At 45.4% G+C, this 19,671-nt stretch overlaps 1 protein-coding gene across 19 annotated transcripts in view; it reads right to left on the bottom strand.

Moving 5' to 3' along the window:
- HPSE2 (heparanase 2 (inactive)) overlaps positions 1 to 19,671 on the bottom strand; it is an 84,805-nt gene that overhangs the window by 48,210 nt on the left and 16,924 nt on the right. For 15 of the 19 annotated variants that reach the window (XM_032445574.2, XM_032445573.2, XM_032445572.2 and 12 more), the window contains one exon: positions 18,821 to 18,982. The exons of the other annotated variants lie outside the window; for them this stretch is intronic. In XM_032445574.2, the coding sequence (XP_032301465.2) occupies positions 18,821 to 18,982 (162 nt within the window). The remainder of the gene's footprint in view (positions 1 to 18,820; positions 18,983 to 19,671) is intronic. 19 annotated transcript variants of the gene reach the window in all.

Genomic DNA, 19,671 nt, shown 5'->3' with positions numbered 1-19,671 from the left:
AGCTTCCCCTGGAATTTTATCTTTGTTTTAATTTGAGTCCCTATGTTAAGAGAAAAAGAGACAGAATGGGATAGAACTCAATTAGTTCCCCTGCTTGTTCCTGGGCAAAACACTGAAAAAATGAAAGATTGACAGGTATAGGCTAAGTCTGTTTTCCCCCATTCCTTAGGCTGACTTTCCCCTAAGAACACAATGTTTGCTTAGTCTTAAAAAGGGAAGCTTAACGGCTCACAGCTCAGCTTGGAAAATAAAATATTCCAGGACCAATTAGGATCAGATTTCTTTGCTGGAACTATATTGCTTTTAATGTGTTAATATTTGAGAGATATGCTACTGTTTAATTGGACACAGAGAGCCCTTAAACTCAGGAGCTCCAGTGTTAGAACAGGAAGACTTGGTGGTGGATACAGAAGGAAATAATCTGGGATAAAACCTTGATAAGAAGCTGACATCCTTTCCCTACAGTTGTGCGCACATATGTTTACTCAGATCCATATCTTAAACAAATAACCAACACTAATGAGTTTTTCAGGTGGAGTGGAGATTCCCAAGAGCTGCTGATGGCTCAGCTCATTGCCTGCTGTCTACATGGGGACAAGCTCTGCCCAGCATTACAGCAACCCATTGACAGCACCCAGGCTGGAACCAAGTTCTCCCACATCCCTCGCCAGTGCCTGAACCCCACACAAACATTTCCTCTCTTTTCACAGCCCTCTGTCTTACTCTGTGTAAGGACTGAGCCAAGGTCCTGCCAAGCCAATAGTTTTTAACTGTGTGACCACACACTACCGTAATGCTCACAGACATCAGCAGAGCATTTGCTTCGTGCAGGGTCTATGTGGCTGCTTTATGACACTAAGTCAGACCTTCCTGCTCCCAGAGTGAATCCCAGCCCTGCCCTGCACCTTCAAAGAAATGCATCCCCTGTGCTTGTTGGGTAACCCTTCTCTAATTAAAATTAAACAAACAAATGCAATAAAGAGTTTTATTCAGAATAGAGGCCAATTTTCTGCTAATGGCAGCATTAGGGTCCTAAAAGGGTATTGAGTTACAGAGCAGTAAAGCCACAGCAAACAGGCTGCTGTTCTAAAATAGCTACAGGTGCCAAAATTAAGGAGGACCAAATTACCGGTCTGGTTCCAATGCTGGCCTGCAAATACTCCATGGGACACAAGAAATGAATGGCAAGTGATTGTTTTCATATTAAGAAAAGGTTGCTTGAGCATTAAAATGCATTTCATTGTGCAACTTCTATATTTGCTCCATTCCCAAAACAGCTTTATACACCTAATGGATTAATGAGAAGACAAGAAGCAGAAGGGGAAGGTCACACAGATCCAGAGTGCATTCCAATGACATTTATAGAAGCCCACACTGTTTAGCTGTGGCTGAGGAAGACCACACTGCACTGAGCTCTGCAGGAGGAGCTGAGCACCTGTGCTGCTCAGCACACACAAGGACTCTTAACCCAAACCACTGCCTCTGTGCAGGTGGCTGCAGCCTGATGCTCCCTGAGGGGATTTTGCCCACCAGGAGGAGGGCTACGCCAGTCTCCAGCCCGTGCAGAAACACTCCAGGTATCTCAGACTTATTCTGCTCCTGCCCTGTGACTACATGTCCCTCTCCTCCGTGCTTCCTGTTGAACAGTGCAAATGAAGCTCTGCCACATCTTCACTGACATAGCTGTGGAGCACCAGCACATCTGCCCTAGCCCTCTGCTCCTCAGCTCCTCCAGGCTCACCAGCACCAGCTCCTTTTGTTCTGTTATGAAGGGAGAGTTGCATCCAAAGCACAAAGCCTCTCTGCACACATTTTTCATTCCAGGGCTACACAAGTTCCTGACTTTTCACCCAGTACTTCTTGGATGTCTCAGTGCTGCAGCACCAGATCACACAGCTCAGAGTCACCGCACTATCAAACATGGGCAAAGAATGACACTGGCAGAGGAGTAGAATTATAGAATCATTAAGGTTAAAAAAGACCACTAAGATCATCACTGACCCATCCCTACCAAACCACATCACATCTGCATGTTTCTGGAACACTTCCAGGGACTGTGGACCCATCACCTCTCCGGGCAGCTTGCTCCAGAGCTTCATCTCTCAATTTGAGAGAGAATTTTACCCAACCTGAACCTCCACCAGCACAACTTCAGGCCATTCCCTTTCAGCCTATCACTGTTACTCAAGAGAAGAGGCTGACCCCCAATACCAGAAGCTCAAAGGGACCCACAAGGGCCACTGAGTCCAATTCCCAACCTGTGGAAGTTCCTCAATGGGCACGATATATTGCAAATTGTGAGGTTATAGTTTAGTATCAAGACTTAGAGCACAAGTACTTGCATGTATTAAAGTGTCCAATGAAGCCAACATTTTCAGAACACTCTAAATTCATTAGTCATACCAGACTACGCATTGGGGAACAAATAAACGTTTGCTGAGTGTAGTGGAAACAGGGATTGGCTCCGTGTATTAAAGAACAACTCTTGTGCCCAAGTTTCCAACATGTTAATGTGCTTTGTATTATATATTCTCAAGTTCTGCTCTCCATTCACATTATTTGGCTCCCAATGAAGCTTTGGGCTTTGCACAAACAGTAATGCAGACATCGCAGTATTAAAATCATTTTAAATTTTCTGATAATCTCTGCCTGGCAGAAAGAGTGCAGAAAATAAAGAGATAATTACAATAAGCTGCTGAAACAGTAAACAGTGGTTATTTCTTAATTCAGTAGCCTCACTGCGTGCATGTCTGAGCTTATAACATCCATGAGGACTGCATGTTGATTTAACCTATTTTGCAAAGCCCGGGAGTAAAGATTAATTTAGCTCTTTCATAAGCATCTCCAGAAGTTGAAGACACTTTCCCCTCTACAAAGAGATTGTAGGCAATCCAGGAAATTGCAAGAGAGTCATGAAGGCAGCGCCACATGTGATGTTTCTGATACTAACACAGATAACTAAGTCACAAATCTCATGAAACAGATGCAGTAGGAAGTGCTTTTTCTTTTGCTAAATTGGAAGCAAATAATCAGAAGTGTATGATCTCTAATTACTCCATAATATTAATAGGGAAATATTCGTTGAAGATTTGCCATATATTGAGAGATTTTTCTTCAATTATTTTTTTCATCCTCGTTTAATAATAATAATAGTTAAAGATCAGGGAAGTTCTGATAGACCTTTTAAAGTAATAGCTGGTCTTGTTGAAATTTATTTATTACTTCTTGATTACTGTTGGCTTTCTATCACAGCCTTCATTTCCTTCCACCTAAGCATCTAAGGGACTCCAGCACAGAGAAGATCTGTAAGAAGGTAGGATTATGGATGCACAGCCAACAAATGCCTGAAAATTAGATGATTTTCTGCTTTCTTCCCTCAAGTATCACCTGGTCTTTCAGGTTAAGGACGGGCTGAAGCCAGAAATCCTCTATCATAACATGCTCTGAAGACATAAAAAAATACAATCTACAAGTATTTGTTTGCTCATTCCCAGTAAAACACTGGAGGGACATCAATCTTCAGTTTCTGGTCCTCCTACTCCTTCTCCAGTTGCTCACTATGGCAGTGGTGGCACAAGAACGCCACTATTTCTCTCCTCTTCCATCACCAGCTCAGGATCCCATTGTCCACCAGCTCACAACAACACAGATACTCACATTTCCATTCAAAGAGCCTGGCTTCCACCTCTTACACACAGAGACTGTGGGATAAGGACTGCTTGCTGCACCCCAAGCATTTTTACCATGTTAGCTATGTTTTTGTTCTGTTTCTCCTGACCCACCCTCCCAGCAAACTCCAATGACACATTAAATTAAAAAAAGAAAAGAAAAGAAAAAGCCAACAGTAATCAAGAAATAATTACCCTCAGCAATCAATACATCCTCAGCACAGTGCTGAAATGATACATGGCACAGACTAAGCAATTACACTGGGAGAGGGCATCTGGATCATGCCCACGTGGGGTTTTGGTTGGAGACACATTGCAGTGATCCCTCAGCCGTGACCTGCACCACATTTCCTAGTGACAATTGTGTTGCCAAAACGCTCCCAGCTCTGGAAACATTACTGCAGGTCTCTCGTGGTACGTTAATCACACAGCACAGACCAACTTGCATAAACACACCATCGTCCTCACCAGCGCCCGGCACATCATAAATACAGCTGCCTGAAGTTGGCCATTGGTCACTTGTCCAAGAGATGGTGCCGTAAATTCAGAGAGCAAGAGAGCTTGCTCAGGAACAGCTCAGGAGAGACAGCTGGTTCGTTTCTACATCTTACAGGAAAATATTTCCATGAAGTGTAATGTTTGGAAAATGTCTAACAAGCCGGTTCATGCTTTCTACAGATTATGTGGACTTAGCATTTCTGTTGTCTATACTGGGATAGATGAATAGAGAGATAAAAGGAGGCATGAAAACATAAGACACTCAGAACGCAGGAGAATCTACAGAATGTGCAAAAAATGTAGGAAAAGCTAAATAAAAGAATAAAGACAAATGAGATATTGCCAAGGCAGCAAGGGAAGCAGCAGGGTCCTGGTTCAGAGGTGAGATAATTATATGACAAGCGAGGCAGCTCTCACCAAGGCAGCCTGGAATTCACCAGGGAGAGCATGCACATGAGAGCAAATGCCAAAACAAATCTGTTCTGTGGGAGGACAAGGGAACCCCAGAAGTGCAGCTCCAGGAACTGGCAACTCATGCCCCAGCTGTGGCTTGGGGAGCCAAGGGACATCACCCAGCAGAGGAAAGCACAGCAAGAAAAAACAATGGATTTGCTAATATCTATGTGAAAAAGCTGTTCAGCCTTCTCCTCTTCTCCATTCTGTTGCTAAAGACAGAGATCCTGATCCCGAGAAGCCATGATATGGAGTGTCTTTTCTGCTGATCCTGATTGAACACACACACACTTCAGAAGGGAACATGAAGGACTTGCACAAGCTGCTTGGGATTTCTCAAATATGCATGTCTGTATAGAGCAGCAAACCTAATCCCTTTTGGGATGTGCTGGGCTTGGACACACATGGTTCAACTCCTCTCAGATCCTGCGTTTCCTTCAGGTGCACTAGGAGCAATTGTACAGCACATGCACAGTTGGTCCATCCAACACTCCCCAAGAGGGTCCAAGCCCAGGAACGCATCATCAATTCCCAGACAAGCAGCTCAAAGCTCCCATGTATGTGGGCATTCCTTACATTTCCAGATGTTTGGCAGCCAGTCAGGACTCCCACATATGGGGACACATCTGGACTTCCCAGACGTGTGGCAGTCCAGAGTTTCTGTACACGCAACACACATACTTTAAGAACCATACACACTTGAATCCATCTAATCTGCTTGGACAAGAGAACAGACCTGGGGAAATCTAGACAGATGAACACCAGACTAACTCAGGCGATGTGGATGGCAGGGAAAGTCAGTCGCATGCTAGAGTGGCACAGCAGCCTCTCCTCCTGTCTCCTACCTGGGAAGGACAAGTGCTTAACACCGCTTGGGGACAAACTCCACTAGCGCAGAACTGGGCTGACTTCACACAGAGGAAGGAATCATTCCCAACCCCAAGGGACTTCCAGAAATAACACAAACCTGATATCTCACACCAGTCAGTCAAAAGGACTACAGAACAGCTTGAAGAGGAGTCAAACTCCCATTCTGTTCTCATGAACGCCTCTTATCCCCTCCCAGACCCAGTTCTTCTCTTGGCGTGACAGTATTCTCAGCACCAGCAAGCTGCTCCTTACAAGCCACAGTCATTTTGACAGTCACATAATTGTAAATGATCCAACCCCTTGATCAGTGCAAATGTTTAGCCTAAGCCTATTTCATATAGATGCTTGTGAAAACACAAGGGTTCATTTGCACAGCCAAGCCTGGATACGTGGCTGCTCCCAATGCCTGTGAAGGCATTGCCCTTCTTCATGCTTAGAACTCCTTGTTATCCCCTTAAGCCACATTTTACTGATGTTTGCAAAAAGCACACTCTCTAACTACAGAAAGAACACCCATTTTCCCCATGAACATTAGGAGAGATGTGCAAGAAAGTGCTATATTTTCCTCTTGAGTCAGCACTGGAGGAGGCTGGCATACTCAGCAGCACTTAGAGTGCATGTAAACAGGTCAAACTGCAACATGTTTCAAGAAGAAAAAGTGCAGAAATGAATTTTAGAGAAGTAAATCCCTTATGAAAAGGCACCCCGTGCAACAAGCAGCCCTCTCTGCTGGGCAGACCTCAGCTCAAAATGTTCCCAGCTCCATTTGGTCTGTAAGGTTCCTGTCATCTTCTGTCACACATTATTAAACAGATCAGAAACAGGATCTGGGATTACAGAACAGACTGAACTCGGGACATCAGAAGACACCTGTCCTATAAATAGGAATCATTTACCAATTTGGAACAACGCACACATGTTTTGGCAACTAATCAGTCAATAAAAGCAGAAGACCCAACATCAGAATTAGCCTAGCACTATTGTTTTAAGATGCAGAACAACAACTGACATCAGCATGACTTAACCCCTCACTTCCCAGATTCCCATCTCACCCATCTGTGCTGAATATCCCCCAAGATTTATCCTTCCCATAGCAAGCCTGCTACTATTGCCTAAGTCTGTCCTCATTTCTGAGCTGGAAAAATGCAGACTTCCCACTGCAAAGGGCTTCAGCAGCAATTAGTGATTCTGTGCACTGTCTGATTTGTTGACACTCGGGTTTCTAGGAAAAATTAACAAAAACATGCACAACAGCCTGCATAAGGAACAAGGCAAAGTGCTGCTTCCAAACAGGTGCAGCCGATTATCTGAGGCAACGCTCTGCCTGGAAGGAAAAAAAAACACACACATTATTTTCTTCACGAATTTTAAGAGCACTAAAAAATTCCAGATAATGGGAAGTCCCTGAAGCTTTTAGAAAGTGTTTTCTCATAGCCCATACCTGGTATGACAGCTGCTTCTTTGCAGCTATGGGGAGTTGCGGTTTTCCATTTGTGAAAATTCAAGTGAAATCTATCATTTTTTGGAAAGAGTCGAAGTCCTGGGCTTCTCAAATATCTTTACAGGTTGAACATTTGGAAAGGATTCAAGACTCCAATCAGAGCTTGAATATGTGGAAATATTTAACTCTCTAAGAAACAGTATATAAAATAAGCTGTTTCCCTGCTTGATGACTATTTCAGGATTGACTAATGGCTTGTCATGGTGCCAAACACCACGGAGATGGCTCAAGAGGATAATTTCTGAAACTCAAATTTGTGGCGTTCCATCAAACGAAGATTTCTGTGACAAAATCCGAGATCCGGGAATTTATATACAGCAAGAGCTTAAATGGACTTTTGGACACCAGATTTCAGAAGTAGCTCTACCGCATTTGCTCAATGAAATGTCTGATAAATCTTTTCCTAGAGAATGAACAAGCTTTAAAATAAAGGAGAAAAATAAAGACTACTGTATCAAACACACATCCCTCCTGGGAAGTCCTTGCATTACAGCTGCTTGGTCTCTGGATCTCATTTCAGGGAAGGACATGATGGCAGGATGAAGGCTATGCACTGTCCTGCTCAGCCCATCTCTGGGGATCATCATGGCTTAGCCAGGGCAAACCCATGGTTTGAGGTCCCTGCAGGCTGAAGGGTCCATTCGGCCAAATTACTAGTGAAGGCTAATGAGTTCCATTGGGTTTCAAGGAGTAACAAATTACTATGACCAGCCCTTCTTCAGCTGGCACACTCATGTTACTCATCAGTTCAGATTATAAGGATGGAAAATGGCATTGATACAACATAGTTTTGCCTCCTGCTCGATAGAGGTTAGAGGACCTACCTAATAATCACCACACCAAATCCATAACTTCCATCTGAAACAGTTTCAGCGAGAGCCTTGAATCAAGGGTGACTGATTGTTAATTCACCTCATATCTAGGTAGAAGCACTCCAACATTTATTTTCAGCATTATAAATCTGTGCAGTATTAGCCCAGGGTTGCCCTTTGTTGGGTTTTAAATTATAGATTCTCTTTGTGTCTTTTCTTGCTAACATTTCATGCTATTTGCTGTATGCTCTTCCTTCCCCTTGTTGGTACTTGCATGTTCTGATCAAGTTACTTTTAATTTTCCCTTGGACAAAAGAAGCAGATGAATCTTACCAGAATCCTGACTATCACTCTGTATTTCTAGGATTTAGTCAAATTTATCGCTCTTTTCTGAATACTTTCTAACTCAGCATCATCTTTTCTTCTATAAAACAAACAGCAGAACTGGACATAGTGCCTAACACTGCCTCACCTGAGCCATCTCCAGAATTAAAGCTCCCCACCATCTCTTCCAGGGCTCCCTTTGGGCACAGGGAGGAACAGAGACTGTACTCACAGCTACTGCTCTGCTCCTGCCCACTCAGCTGTTGGAAGCAGCTCCCTTTCCATTATCCACATCTGATCCTCAATTCTTTTTTCAGCCACTTCTACCTCACAAATAGAGCCTGTACCCTTTGGTCTTGTAAGTCCTAATTGACATGTAGTATCAAAGCACTTGGACATCTGTAAGACTCAGGTGCCACTCCCAGACTTGGAGTTTGTTAACCACAGGAGAGCAGGAGGCAAGCAGCAGCTTTCTCACCAGGCTGCTGACACAAAATACGAGATGATTGAAGACTTTGGCACAGAGAGCGCAAAGACGCAGCAGGTGATAGAGCAATGATGTCTGTTTCATATCTTACCATTTTAAAACTGTAGCATGAACACAGAGAGCCCCAAGACTGGTTGCTTGGGACAGCATCTCCATGATGTCCTGTACATCAAACCTCACAGTCTGCTGTCAAGTGGGAATGATGCATCCCAGCACCCTACTGTCACAACACCACTACCCTTGGAGAACCTGGGGCCAGCCTTTCCCACACATATGCTCACAGACAGCAGTACCCTCAATGTCAGTTAAGTGCCATGTAAGTAGAGTCACACCATACATGCAAGTATCATGGAACATCCCATGGTGAAAGTATGATCTCTGAGGTCCCTTTTCTGTGATCCTATGAAAGGCACCCACTCAGGGATCTTTGCGTCTGACTCCTGGCACCACACAGGATCACCCCCAAAACACAGAATCATACAGCATTCCAAATAGGTGCCAAGGTCAGGAAGGAGCAGCCCACACCCTGGTACACTCATCTTAATGCAAAGCCTCCAGAGGTACAATTCCCACTTCTGCTGCTACAGACATACACACCCGTGGTTACAGCCTCCTGCTGAACTAAGGACTGTCACCGTGCCCAGATTCCTTTTCTACATATTAAACAGTGTATAAAGGCTTACCCACCCAGAAAGGCTGTGGGTGTGTGCGCGCCAGAGAATGCCAAGGAACAGTTATACAACATCAAAAAAGCTTCTAGAAGGACCTTCTGCATTTGGTACAACAGTTACTTTGTCAGACATCTAAACAACTTATTGGACTGCATCCCCTCCACTTCCCATCCCCCCCCCTCCTATTAGCCTCCCAGCTAATCCCAGAGCTGAATTGGTTTCCTCCACTTACAGGCTCCACTCGAGTTAATTTTTTTCCTAGGATTCCCATCTTTCTCTTTCTTTTTACTTTACAAATATATAAATAGTCACATCGTCATACGAGACAAGTAGAGACTGACTCTTATGGGTAAAAAAACAGATGTTCCCCAATCTTCCCTAACAAAGTAATATTTTATATATGGCTCTTCAATGGATTTATAGCCAATGAAGGGATGTTACTACATTAGCTCATGGAGGGGGTGGGTGATAAAAACTGGAAAGGAAGAGCCAGACAAGAAAAAAAAGAAGCTATCCAGAGCGCTGCAATTGGAGAAGCATGACAAATGGGCAGCACAGTTTTAGAGGGCTTCAACAGCAAGGCAGATTGCCTGGCTGGGAGTGATTGTCCACAGCTGGAGCATCGCAGAGACCATCTGGTATTTCTTAAACATGCTTTCCCCAGGTGATCCAGCTCTTGGAGTGCCCCAGCAAAGAGAAGAAAAAGGGACTGTGAGTCTCAGCTCCATTTCTAGGGCCACTCTAATTAGTTAATAGAATTATAGTTGAATTGACTTTGGTTTCTCTTACAAAAACCTCTGGTTTTTGCCACCTTCTCAATAAAAATAAAAATTAAAAAAAACCAACATTCTTAAATCCATGGAGTCTCTCATTTCTTCAAGAAAGTCAGTGATTGTGTCTCTTGGCACAGTGACCCAGTATAAAAGCTAATGAGGGGAAAAAGAGACCTGAGGTTCTGTTTGATCACCTTGCAGCCTCGCTCTTCTCCCACCCTGCTCAACCATGACTTTCCATACGCCTCCTACCCCCAGCATATGCATCCCTGGTGCAGGACTCAGAGTCTCTCATTTCCAGGACTTTGATCCTTTCCTCAGCTTAGAAAAACATTATAGAATTCAATTAGCAGTGCGTGCCACAGGCTGCTGTCCCCACAAAGAGGAACACAGGCAGAGTATGCATCCCTCCCGACCCCCACGAGGCTGCCCCATCCCAAGCCAGCAGCGTCAGGAGCTGCTAATGAAGAGAGGCCAGAGCAAGCAGTAAATAACGAGTCTGTGGACAGATGGAAAAAGGGTTAGTGTGAGCAGCCAGAGAGCAGAGCCTGGGATCCAGGCGCGTTCCCACCAGCAGGCAGTGCCCCTACCGAGCAGCACAGGCGGGAGCCCCACTCCCTTCTCCTGTTTTCCCCAAGACCCAGCACAGCCACAGAGCACAGGGTGGTCAGATGCATCCTGTAGAGCGCAGAGGAGGCAACCACCCCACAGCCACGCAGCGCTAATTCAAGCTTTCCAGCAGCACATAAATACTGGTTCTTCTATTTTTCACAAGAAGAAAATATGCCTGAACCTAGTGATCCTCCTCTGACTGCAGAGCCATTTGTTTCTAAGTCATTGTTTGCTAGGAAATGCTTTCTTAAATTACAGAGGACTAGCCACACACAGACTGTCCATATAGACACGTGTCTCCAAATATGTGCAGGAGAAAAACTGGTGAAGTTGAGCAAACGGAATGTGGTCCCAGCCAGAAATACACACACAAGGTGCTTCAGCTTCTCCAGGCTGAGAAAAAATGTAAAGTAATTGGTTGGGTCAAAAATACTGAACAAACAACTATTTAAGTGTTTTAAACTGCCAAAAGAAATTATTCCATCACTATGAGAGCAGGGAATTCCGGATGGAAACAACGCAGTGGTATAGACAGCAAAAAGAGCACACAGATTAAGCCACAATCATAAAGCTGAAAATACATCAACCAATTGGGAATTACAAAGAGTAGAAAACCGGTGACACTATAAAGACATGAACAGGGGGAAAATAAAACAAACAAACATGGCTTCTAGAATCAGGAAGCATTAGTTTTGGAGTGACTAACGAATATGCATTTTGTTTTATGGAAAAATATACAAAGACGAACTAACAAGACAGTGATATACTTGAGTTTATTAATAACCAAGAGTTGTGTTAAATAACATCTGCTTTAGATAAGCGCTGGTAAGTCACCCATCCCAGATAATTTGCACCTCTGAGTGCAGTAATGGGATCTCTGACCTGTTGACACTAATTTTTAATAAATCTTGGAATGCCAAGTAATTCTAGAAGGGTAGAAGAAAGCTAACCCCACACCGGTGCTTAGCAGGTCTGTCTGGCCTGGGAAGTTGCAGGCAGGCAGCCTGGCATCGGATCCACACTAAGCAATTAAAAGCTAACATGAGTCCAGCAATAATTCATCATATTCATGTTTCAGCTAATTACCAGCCAACACGTGTCATATGGAATCAAGTCCCATCTAACTGGTGCTCCAACTTGATTTAAGGACTTGCATTAGTAAGAATAATTTGGCATAACTAGATGGAGAAGAGCGTCCAACACGACAAAAACACTGATAGCCTGCTTCCAATCCCATGACTCGGTATTTTATCATTTAGATAAACATAAAATCCTATGAGGCAGATAGCACAAGGAGGTTAGTAAATAACGGAGAAAACAGAGCGCGCTTACCCTGCAATCTAATGTGTATGGCTGCATGGCCATGGGCCAACAGTGCGTGCCTTAATGCAGCCAAGTGCAAGATAATACACGTACGGGAGAACAATACAGAGCTCATATCAACAGGATGGAAGTCTGTCCAGCAAGGCCACAAGACAGGCAGAACTACAACAGGAGTTCTACTTTGGGATATGGGATCACAGAGATTAGAACCCACTGGTAATTAGGGACCTTCAACTGCCCACACACTGGCTGGGGAAGGAAGATGTCAGACACAGCCTTGCACTGAACACATGGAGGAAAGAAACGGAGAGAGGAGATGGGAAGGGGACAGGAAAGGAAGCTCCTTGGGGTTGGTTCTGATCAAATAGCAAAATAAACGACTTGTGGCACACAAAGAGGTGGAAGCTCCACCAGACTGATACGAATGAGTGCAGGGAGAGCCAAGCACTCAGAGAAACCACGCACAGCAAGGCTCCTGAGTGGCAACAAGGAGACATTTGATAACTCCATTAGTGGGAAGAGGCAGACCAGAGAGTTCGTCACCTCCTACGTGGGGAGAAAAGGTTAATAGATGGGTTTATGCCACCGAATGCCACAAGCCCTCCTGAAGCTGTTAGTGCATGTCAGCCCTCCCCCTCCCACCACAATCTGTTTTCTGTTAGGTTTATGGGTTTTCTTTATTCTCTACGCGGCACCCAGAGCTGGCTGGTTCTGGTAATGACATTACATGTTATAACGTACGTATAATTGTTGATTCTAAGATACACAATTTATAAAATATTTTCCCTTATGAGACTCATTAAATGGGATGGTAAATTGAATTTAATAAATCCTAAATTTGACCTAAGAAGCCGTATTCCCCACAGTTACAAAAGAAATGGCCAAGTCAGATAATGAGAAAGCCAAAGTGTTGCTTAACAGACTCACCTGAGAAAGAGATTCCCCTCCCTGACCTCTCTCACACACACACGCAGTCAGCACACAATGAGTTGTAAAACTGCTAATTAGGGTAAGAGAAGGCAGCCATCCCCGGGGGTTGGCTTGCAGCTGTCTCAGGAAGCAAGGAGGTATAAATCGGGACACGAGAAAGGTATTTCACGAGAGCCAACAGCTTGCAGAGCTGCATGCAGAGCCGAAGCTGAAATGTTTCCATGCATTTGTTGGTTCAGACTTCACAAAAAAAGGATAACCAAGACCACACAGTTAAAAGCAGCAGGGTAAGACTGAGTTATCGTAGTGTAAGAGCAGAACAAAGATTATTTAAGTTTGATGTCTCTAAATGGGCCCACGGCCCATCAGCAACTATCTCTGAGAATTTTTGGCAGACAAATGAGGTTTCAGAAGGCTGGGAAAGGGCAGATATAGTGGCTATGTTCAACAGGTTGAAAAATCAAGGAAATTGCAGGCCAGTCGACATAACTTCAATTCCTGGAAAAAAATGTTGAATCAAATTAAACAATCCATCTGCAAGGGAGGGCTGGAAGCAATAGGCACATCACATGAAGCCAACCTGCTTTCTCTTTGACGTATCAAAAGGGTCTCATATGCGAGGTTGGGGCAACAGATGTTATGTACCTTTACTTTTGCAAGGCTTCAGCTCTAGTTCTGTAAAACATCTTAATTAGCAAATTAGGGAAATAGAGTCTAGATGAAATTCCATACGGGGAACGCACAGCTGGTTGAGAAACCGTACACAAAAATGCAGACATGAACAAGCAGTACTGTGCCAATAAAGCCCATGGCTGTGCGGGGGTATGCAGACAGGAGTGTCACGCAAATATACATGAAATAATCCTGCTGCTCTTCAGCCACAACACTGGGCTCATTTTGAGGCAACACGTTTCAAAGAAGCCCAGACCAATTGGGAGAGCCCAGGGGAACACAGCAAAATACAGAGCCACACCAAAAAATATAAAAAAAATAAAACACAGAGTGCTGAGAGGGACCTCAAGAGGCAGAATCAACCACGCATGTATCATTCAACTTGAAAATAACATGGCCATGAGGAAAGAGCAGAAGAAAACCAGTTGTTTGATGTTGAGCACAAAAGTCTTAGGGGAAACACAATAATAAGCCTCAAATATGTAAAAGATTTCTGTGGGGAGGAAAGGAGCACTGTGAGCTGCTCTGCTCATCCTCGAGGAGAAGACATGGTGTAATGGGCTTAAACCGAGCCAAGAGATTGTAGAAAGCTCAGCCTCACCGTGATAGCGGCACCCTGGGGCTGACTGCTGAGCAGGGGATGGAATCCCCATTGCAGAGGTGAGAGAACAAAGATAAAGCTACCTTGTGTAGGTCTGTTAATGACGATGTCCCAGAGAGCAGTGCAGTGCTGGTGCCCAGTCCCTGGGCTCCTGCAGCCTGCTGGCTTTACACAAACATGCCCTGGGACATAATGTATTTCAGCCAAATGCCCTCAGAAAGCCGCGTAGCAAAAACAAACATCCACTTCGCTTCAGAATGAGCTCATATAAACAGCTGATAAAGACACAGAACCACTTAGTTACAAGGGAATGTTTTTACAGCGTGTGTTTGCCAGCACCATCCCTGCAGTTCAGATGCTGACATCTCAGAAGACACCTGCAAACCATCTCAAAAAGGGACTCTGCAGCTCTGCTGGTCATTATCTATAGGCTCAGTGCAGATAGCACTTTTATGGCATATTGCAGTTTTCCTGATCCTTCCTCAGGAAAATCACAGTGTTTCACAGCATTTATATTCTCCCTCTTTTCCCCACAGGGGCTAACAACCTTGCCATCCTCCCCACAGTGACAGCTCCTCCACCAGTACCTCAGTGCACTGTGTCAGTCAGTGAGAGGAGCCCGGGGACATAGTTTTCCATGCATATTTAGCTTTGAACACTGCTTTTCCTGTGTCAGCTCTGATGAAGATTCTGAGCCCCCAGAGGTGCACTGTGACTGTACCAGCCAGTCAAATCAGCAATGCAGCCGCTTCCCAGCCACCCCTCCCCAAGCAGGGCCCAGGTACAGCTGACATGTCTTGGAGAAGGCTAGAAGATGCCCTCTTGAGGTCCTTTTCAGATTCATTCATTGTGATGTTATGGATAACATGAATAACATTATGGTCTACAGTGGAGGGGAGAGCATACAGCTTGATCTTAAGTCTGTCTCACAAGATGCACCTTCTCCAGTCCTACAAGTCCCCAGTGAAGCCTAGCTATAAACAGGGGTAGAAATATACACCTAAAGCAACACCAGCAAAAGGACCCGAGCTGAGCATTCTGCATGGGCAACAAAAACACATCCAGCCCACACCCTGCAAAGACAACCCACAGCACCAGAGTCTCTACCCTACAGACACATCCTTCTCCAGGACTGCTGCCCCCCAGCACAACAGCATTCAACAAGATGCACACAACTGCTGGCCAGAAGAGGAGGTCCGCAAGCACAGGAAACACACATATTCCACATGCTCTACCTGAGCCACAAGATTCCCTACCAAAGAGCAAGGAAAACTCTCACCATTATTGAAAAGAGAAGAAAACCATACCTCTGAAAGTCAGCTTGTTTGTGAAGCATCACGAAGACATTCTGCCCTTGCTTCTACTCCATACCATCACAGAAGAATGCTCCGTATTTCTTCACTAGGAAAAACAGGTGCACACATCCTCACCCCACTCCATCATTGTCATCTTATGCAGTCTTACAACTAACCCCAGAGAGGCTTTACTACTTGGCTGTGTATACCTCCAAAACAGCTTCTGTCCAAGAAAAATCTTCTATGCAACTCACAACCTCTCTTAAAACAGAGTTTGGGTTAGCGAATGGCCTTAATGGGATTAATTGGATGCCAGTGTGAAGCACTTGATTGCAACTTGGAAACAGATGGTGAAAGGTACCCTCTGGTAGCTCTCACCTGTGCTCTCAGCAGACCCTACTGGTCTGAGTCCCCCATGCCTCTCAGTGCAGCTGGGAGCACTACACACAAGGACCCTTTTCTCTATCCCTGCCTTTGGGGTTTGTGTACCACAGGGTAATGGAGGGGGGCTCCCAGCACCCATCCTGTGGTTGTTCTGTCTTTTTGGTGTGGATGTGTTGTGGTAGGATGGCCTGAAGGGATGTCATCACAGCGCTGCTCATGCAGTAAGTGATCTGCCTTGCAGCCACAAGCAGAAGGCAGAGCAGAAAGTGGAGATGTCTTTTCTGCTGTTCAGAAGAAGGGAGGTACTGTTTTGTTTCTTCAGGATGGGAAGTCCTAAAGGGAAATGCACTATGTAAGGTCCATCCTTGTACTCTGGGAAGCTGAGTTACCCTTAACACTTCATGCACATGCAGGAGGGGACAGTTTCTCACATATGTCTGTTGACCTCCTGAGCGATTCCCTCTTCCATTAGGCTTAATGGAATTTACTTAATAACAGTACCAAAAGCAATCTGTGTGGCCTCACCCTGTCCTAGGGCAGAATCTAGCATTCTTCCCCATCTTACCAGTGGTTTCCACAGAGCAGGTAACTCTGTGTGCCCTCCCGCTCCATTGCAGCTGCCCCACAAGCACAGGAGATACTGACATGTGAAACAAGATACCTATCTCCCAGCAGCATGGGGAAGCAGAGAAGATTAATAAGCCTCAAAATGTTACACAGCATTTAAAGAGCGCTGTCACAGATCAAAAGCTATCACTCATCTCAGGAAGGCAGGTGCGGTAAGCCTGCAGAGATCACATACAGAAAACAAATGCAAGATGCAAAAGAAAACTGCAGACAGGAGCAGAGGAGAGCTCATGCTTGTCTAGAGGAATTGAAGTGGCCTAAGCCAGAGCACAACATGTGTTCCTGAAGGAGTAAGAGCCAGAAAGCCTGCCTGCTTTCACTCAGTCTCAGTTGTGTCTTAGCGCAGAAAACACATTGCATTTTAAGACACTCTTACCTGGGAGGTACCTGCTGCTGGGAGCAGCTGAACTCCCGGGGCAGGAGCACAGCCTGCCTGGTGGCTGGGAGCTCACTGGGGACTGTGTGCAACTGCTGAGTGCATCCTGGCTTACACTGCAGCGGGTCTGCAGAGCCACACGGAGCAGAGCATACGCTCCATGAGACATAGAGGCTCCTGAGCACATCCCTCTGGGAGAGAACCCTTGTTTTTGCAGATCTCTGGGCACTCCATCCCTGCATGCTCAGCCCTTCCATTGGGGACTCCTTCCGGCATCACACAGAAACGTGCAGAACAAAAAGAAGTCCTCATGCAAACTCTGCCTGATTGAATCTGGAAGGTAAGGAATGCCCTTCTGCAACAGATGTACAACCCTCTGCCCACCCCAAACACCAGATCCATCACGGGGAAGGGAAATATTTACACAAGTTAGTAGAGTTCCAGTTAAATATTATGCTTAGCTGTCTAGAGCCCATGTTCTCAGACGATGTCTATGAAATAAAAGATTAAACTTCATAACAATTATGAAGTTGCTCTGCACACATTCAGAGGGAGTTAAAGGACATTAAAATAGTTCCTTGGGTAATATGACAATGAAATTGCTCTCCCTTACCCGGAGAGTTGGTGCTAAACCCTTGTGAACCCTCCTGTAAACACACTTGGAAAGGGTAAGAGCGGAGCTGATAACCAGGTAGCACCTCTGCTCCGCGGGTTCTGCAAAAAATGTGAGCAATGCTCGGGGGCTTTGAAGCAGCGAGGGAAGGAGGATAGGGGAGAGCAGCTTCTCTTCTCAAGGGAAGTTTGTTTAGTGGAAAGTAAGCAAGTTGTCAGGGGAAAAGCTGACAATGTTGATTCCAGCAGTTGTACTGGGAATAAACAGCCAAGTGGATTACGTTACAGGGAATGAGAAATGGTTCTGAGGATCCCATTTAAATGCTGGGCTTTCAGGAATGGTATGGTTAAGCCACACTCCTGGCCCTGATACCCCCGGGACTGAGCACTCAGACAGACCTACTGTGGCCATCCCTTCTCTGAAGGGTCCCCGAGAGGGCCATAAGCCAATGTCCCCAGAGGGAACAGAGCTCCCTGCTGTCATGGCTTGAGGTTGGTTGGGGTGGCAGCACTAGGGCTGTGTGGAACCCGTTCCCCTTTCCCAGCCTGGCTGCGGGGCCAGCGTGGGGCCCTGCTTCCCATAAAGATGGGATGGATGCCTCCCTGCCTTCCGCAGGAAAGGAACCCAGTGAGAGGGGAAGGGGATCACGCATGATTTATTGGCCTCTTCCTCCTTCTCATCGTCTGTGGCTCGTCCAGCTGTAGCGATAAGGACAGCTATGAGAGGACACTGCTGGCTGCTGGGATCCCGTCCTCCTGCCCACTCCCTGCCTGCAGACATCAGTCCTTTACAAGCACCATTAAATGTGTATCCAAAATGTGGCAGTCTCCTCCATCCTTTGAGATTCTGTTCCCTGGATAATACAAACAGTTGCCAGAAAAAGAGTATCCTCTCAGCTCTGTCTGGGCCATTATCCCTTTATATTTGCTCTTTAATATTTACTGGGTTCACACAAAGTGCATGCTCTAAAAAAAAAAAAATAAAAAAAAAAATCAGCTGCAGCTTAAAGGACTCCAAATTTAGTAATTGCTGCAGCCCCACCGAAGTGAACAGTGAGCAGGGAGATCACTACAACACTTCACGTGCTGTGGCATTCTGCTTAGATCAGACTGCGTGAAACATTCTGTCCAGTGGCACCAAATCTGGAGTGCCCAATGCAGGGACTCTGTGAGTCCACCACAATCTTCTGAAGATCTGTTCCCTCCCAGCACCCAATAACCTTGGTAGGAAGCAGAGGCAGCCAGAGATGCTGATTCACATAGAGGAGAAGCTGTGAGTTAGCAAGAACTAGCCACAGTTTCTGGCTCCAGAGCTGGTCTTGCAGCCTTACCTGTTAATGTGAGGTTGCTGTATGTGTTTGAAAACTGCTCCTTTAACAAAACCAAGTGCATCTGAGCTGCCTTTTCCCTCTGTAGCTCCAACATTATGTCAGGATGCTGGGCGATCTTACAGCCTTTCTGCTTATCCAGGGCAATGTCACTGCGAACAATGTCTATAGCAAAAGGGAAAGAAAAAAGGGAGATGGCCAAACCTCAGCTTTCATTGTCACCAGACGCATGGATAGAACCAGCCAACACGACAGCCACACAACCATCACTCAGCATGAGCAACCCAAAAAAAAAGGGTTAAAACCCCTTGGATCTACCTGCCCAGTGAGGTTCCTCTGCTTAAGTCTCCTTTTCTCCCACTGAAAGCTCACATCATTGCCTTGAATAGGCTCACACAACCTATTGCCCCTTCTATCCACAGAATCACAGAATCACAGAATCACAGAATCACAGAATTACCCGGGTTGGAAGGGACCTCAAGGATCATGTAGTTCCAACCCCCCTGCCTAGCAGGGCCACCAAACATACACCTTTACTAGATCAGGTTGCCCAGGGTCCTGTCCAACCTGGCCTTGAACACCTCCAAGGACGGGGCATCCACAACCTCACTGGGCAGCCTGTTCCAGGACCTAACCACTCTTCTAGTAAAGAACTTTCCCCTAACATCCAACCTAAATCTTCCCTCCTTCAACTTAAAACCATTTCCCCTAGTATCCATCCCCTAGTATCCATCACTGATGGATGCTGATCTCTTTCAATGGAAGCTAATCTCTTAAAATTATAACCTCTCTCTGGTAGGAAAGTGCAAAAGAATCCCAGCATACATGTTATGACCCTGTTGTTGGTGTACTTG

Source organism: Coturnix japonica, chromosome 8 (assembly GCF_054131305.1).
Source record: "Coturnix japonica strain WE chromosome 8, WE-NBRP24, whole genome shotgun sequence".
NCBI lineage: Eukaryota > Metazoa > Chordata > Aves > Galliformes > Phasianidae > Coturnix > Coturnix japonica.
Note: the sequence above shows the minus strand (reverse complement) of the source record. Positions and strands in the feature narration are given on the sequence as shown.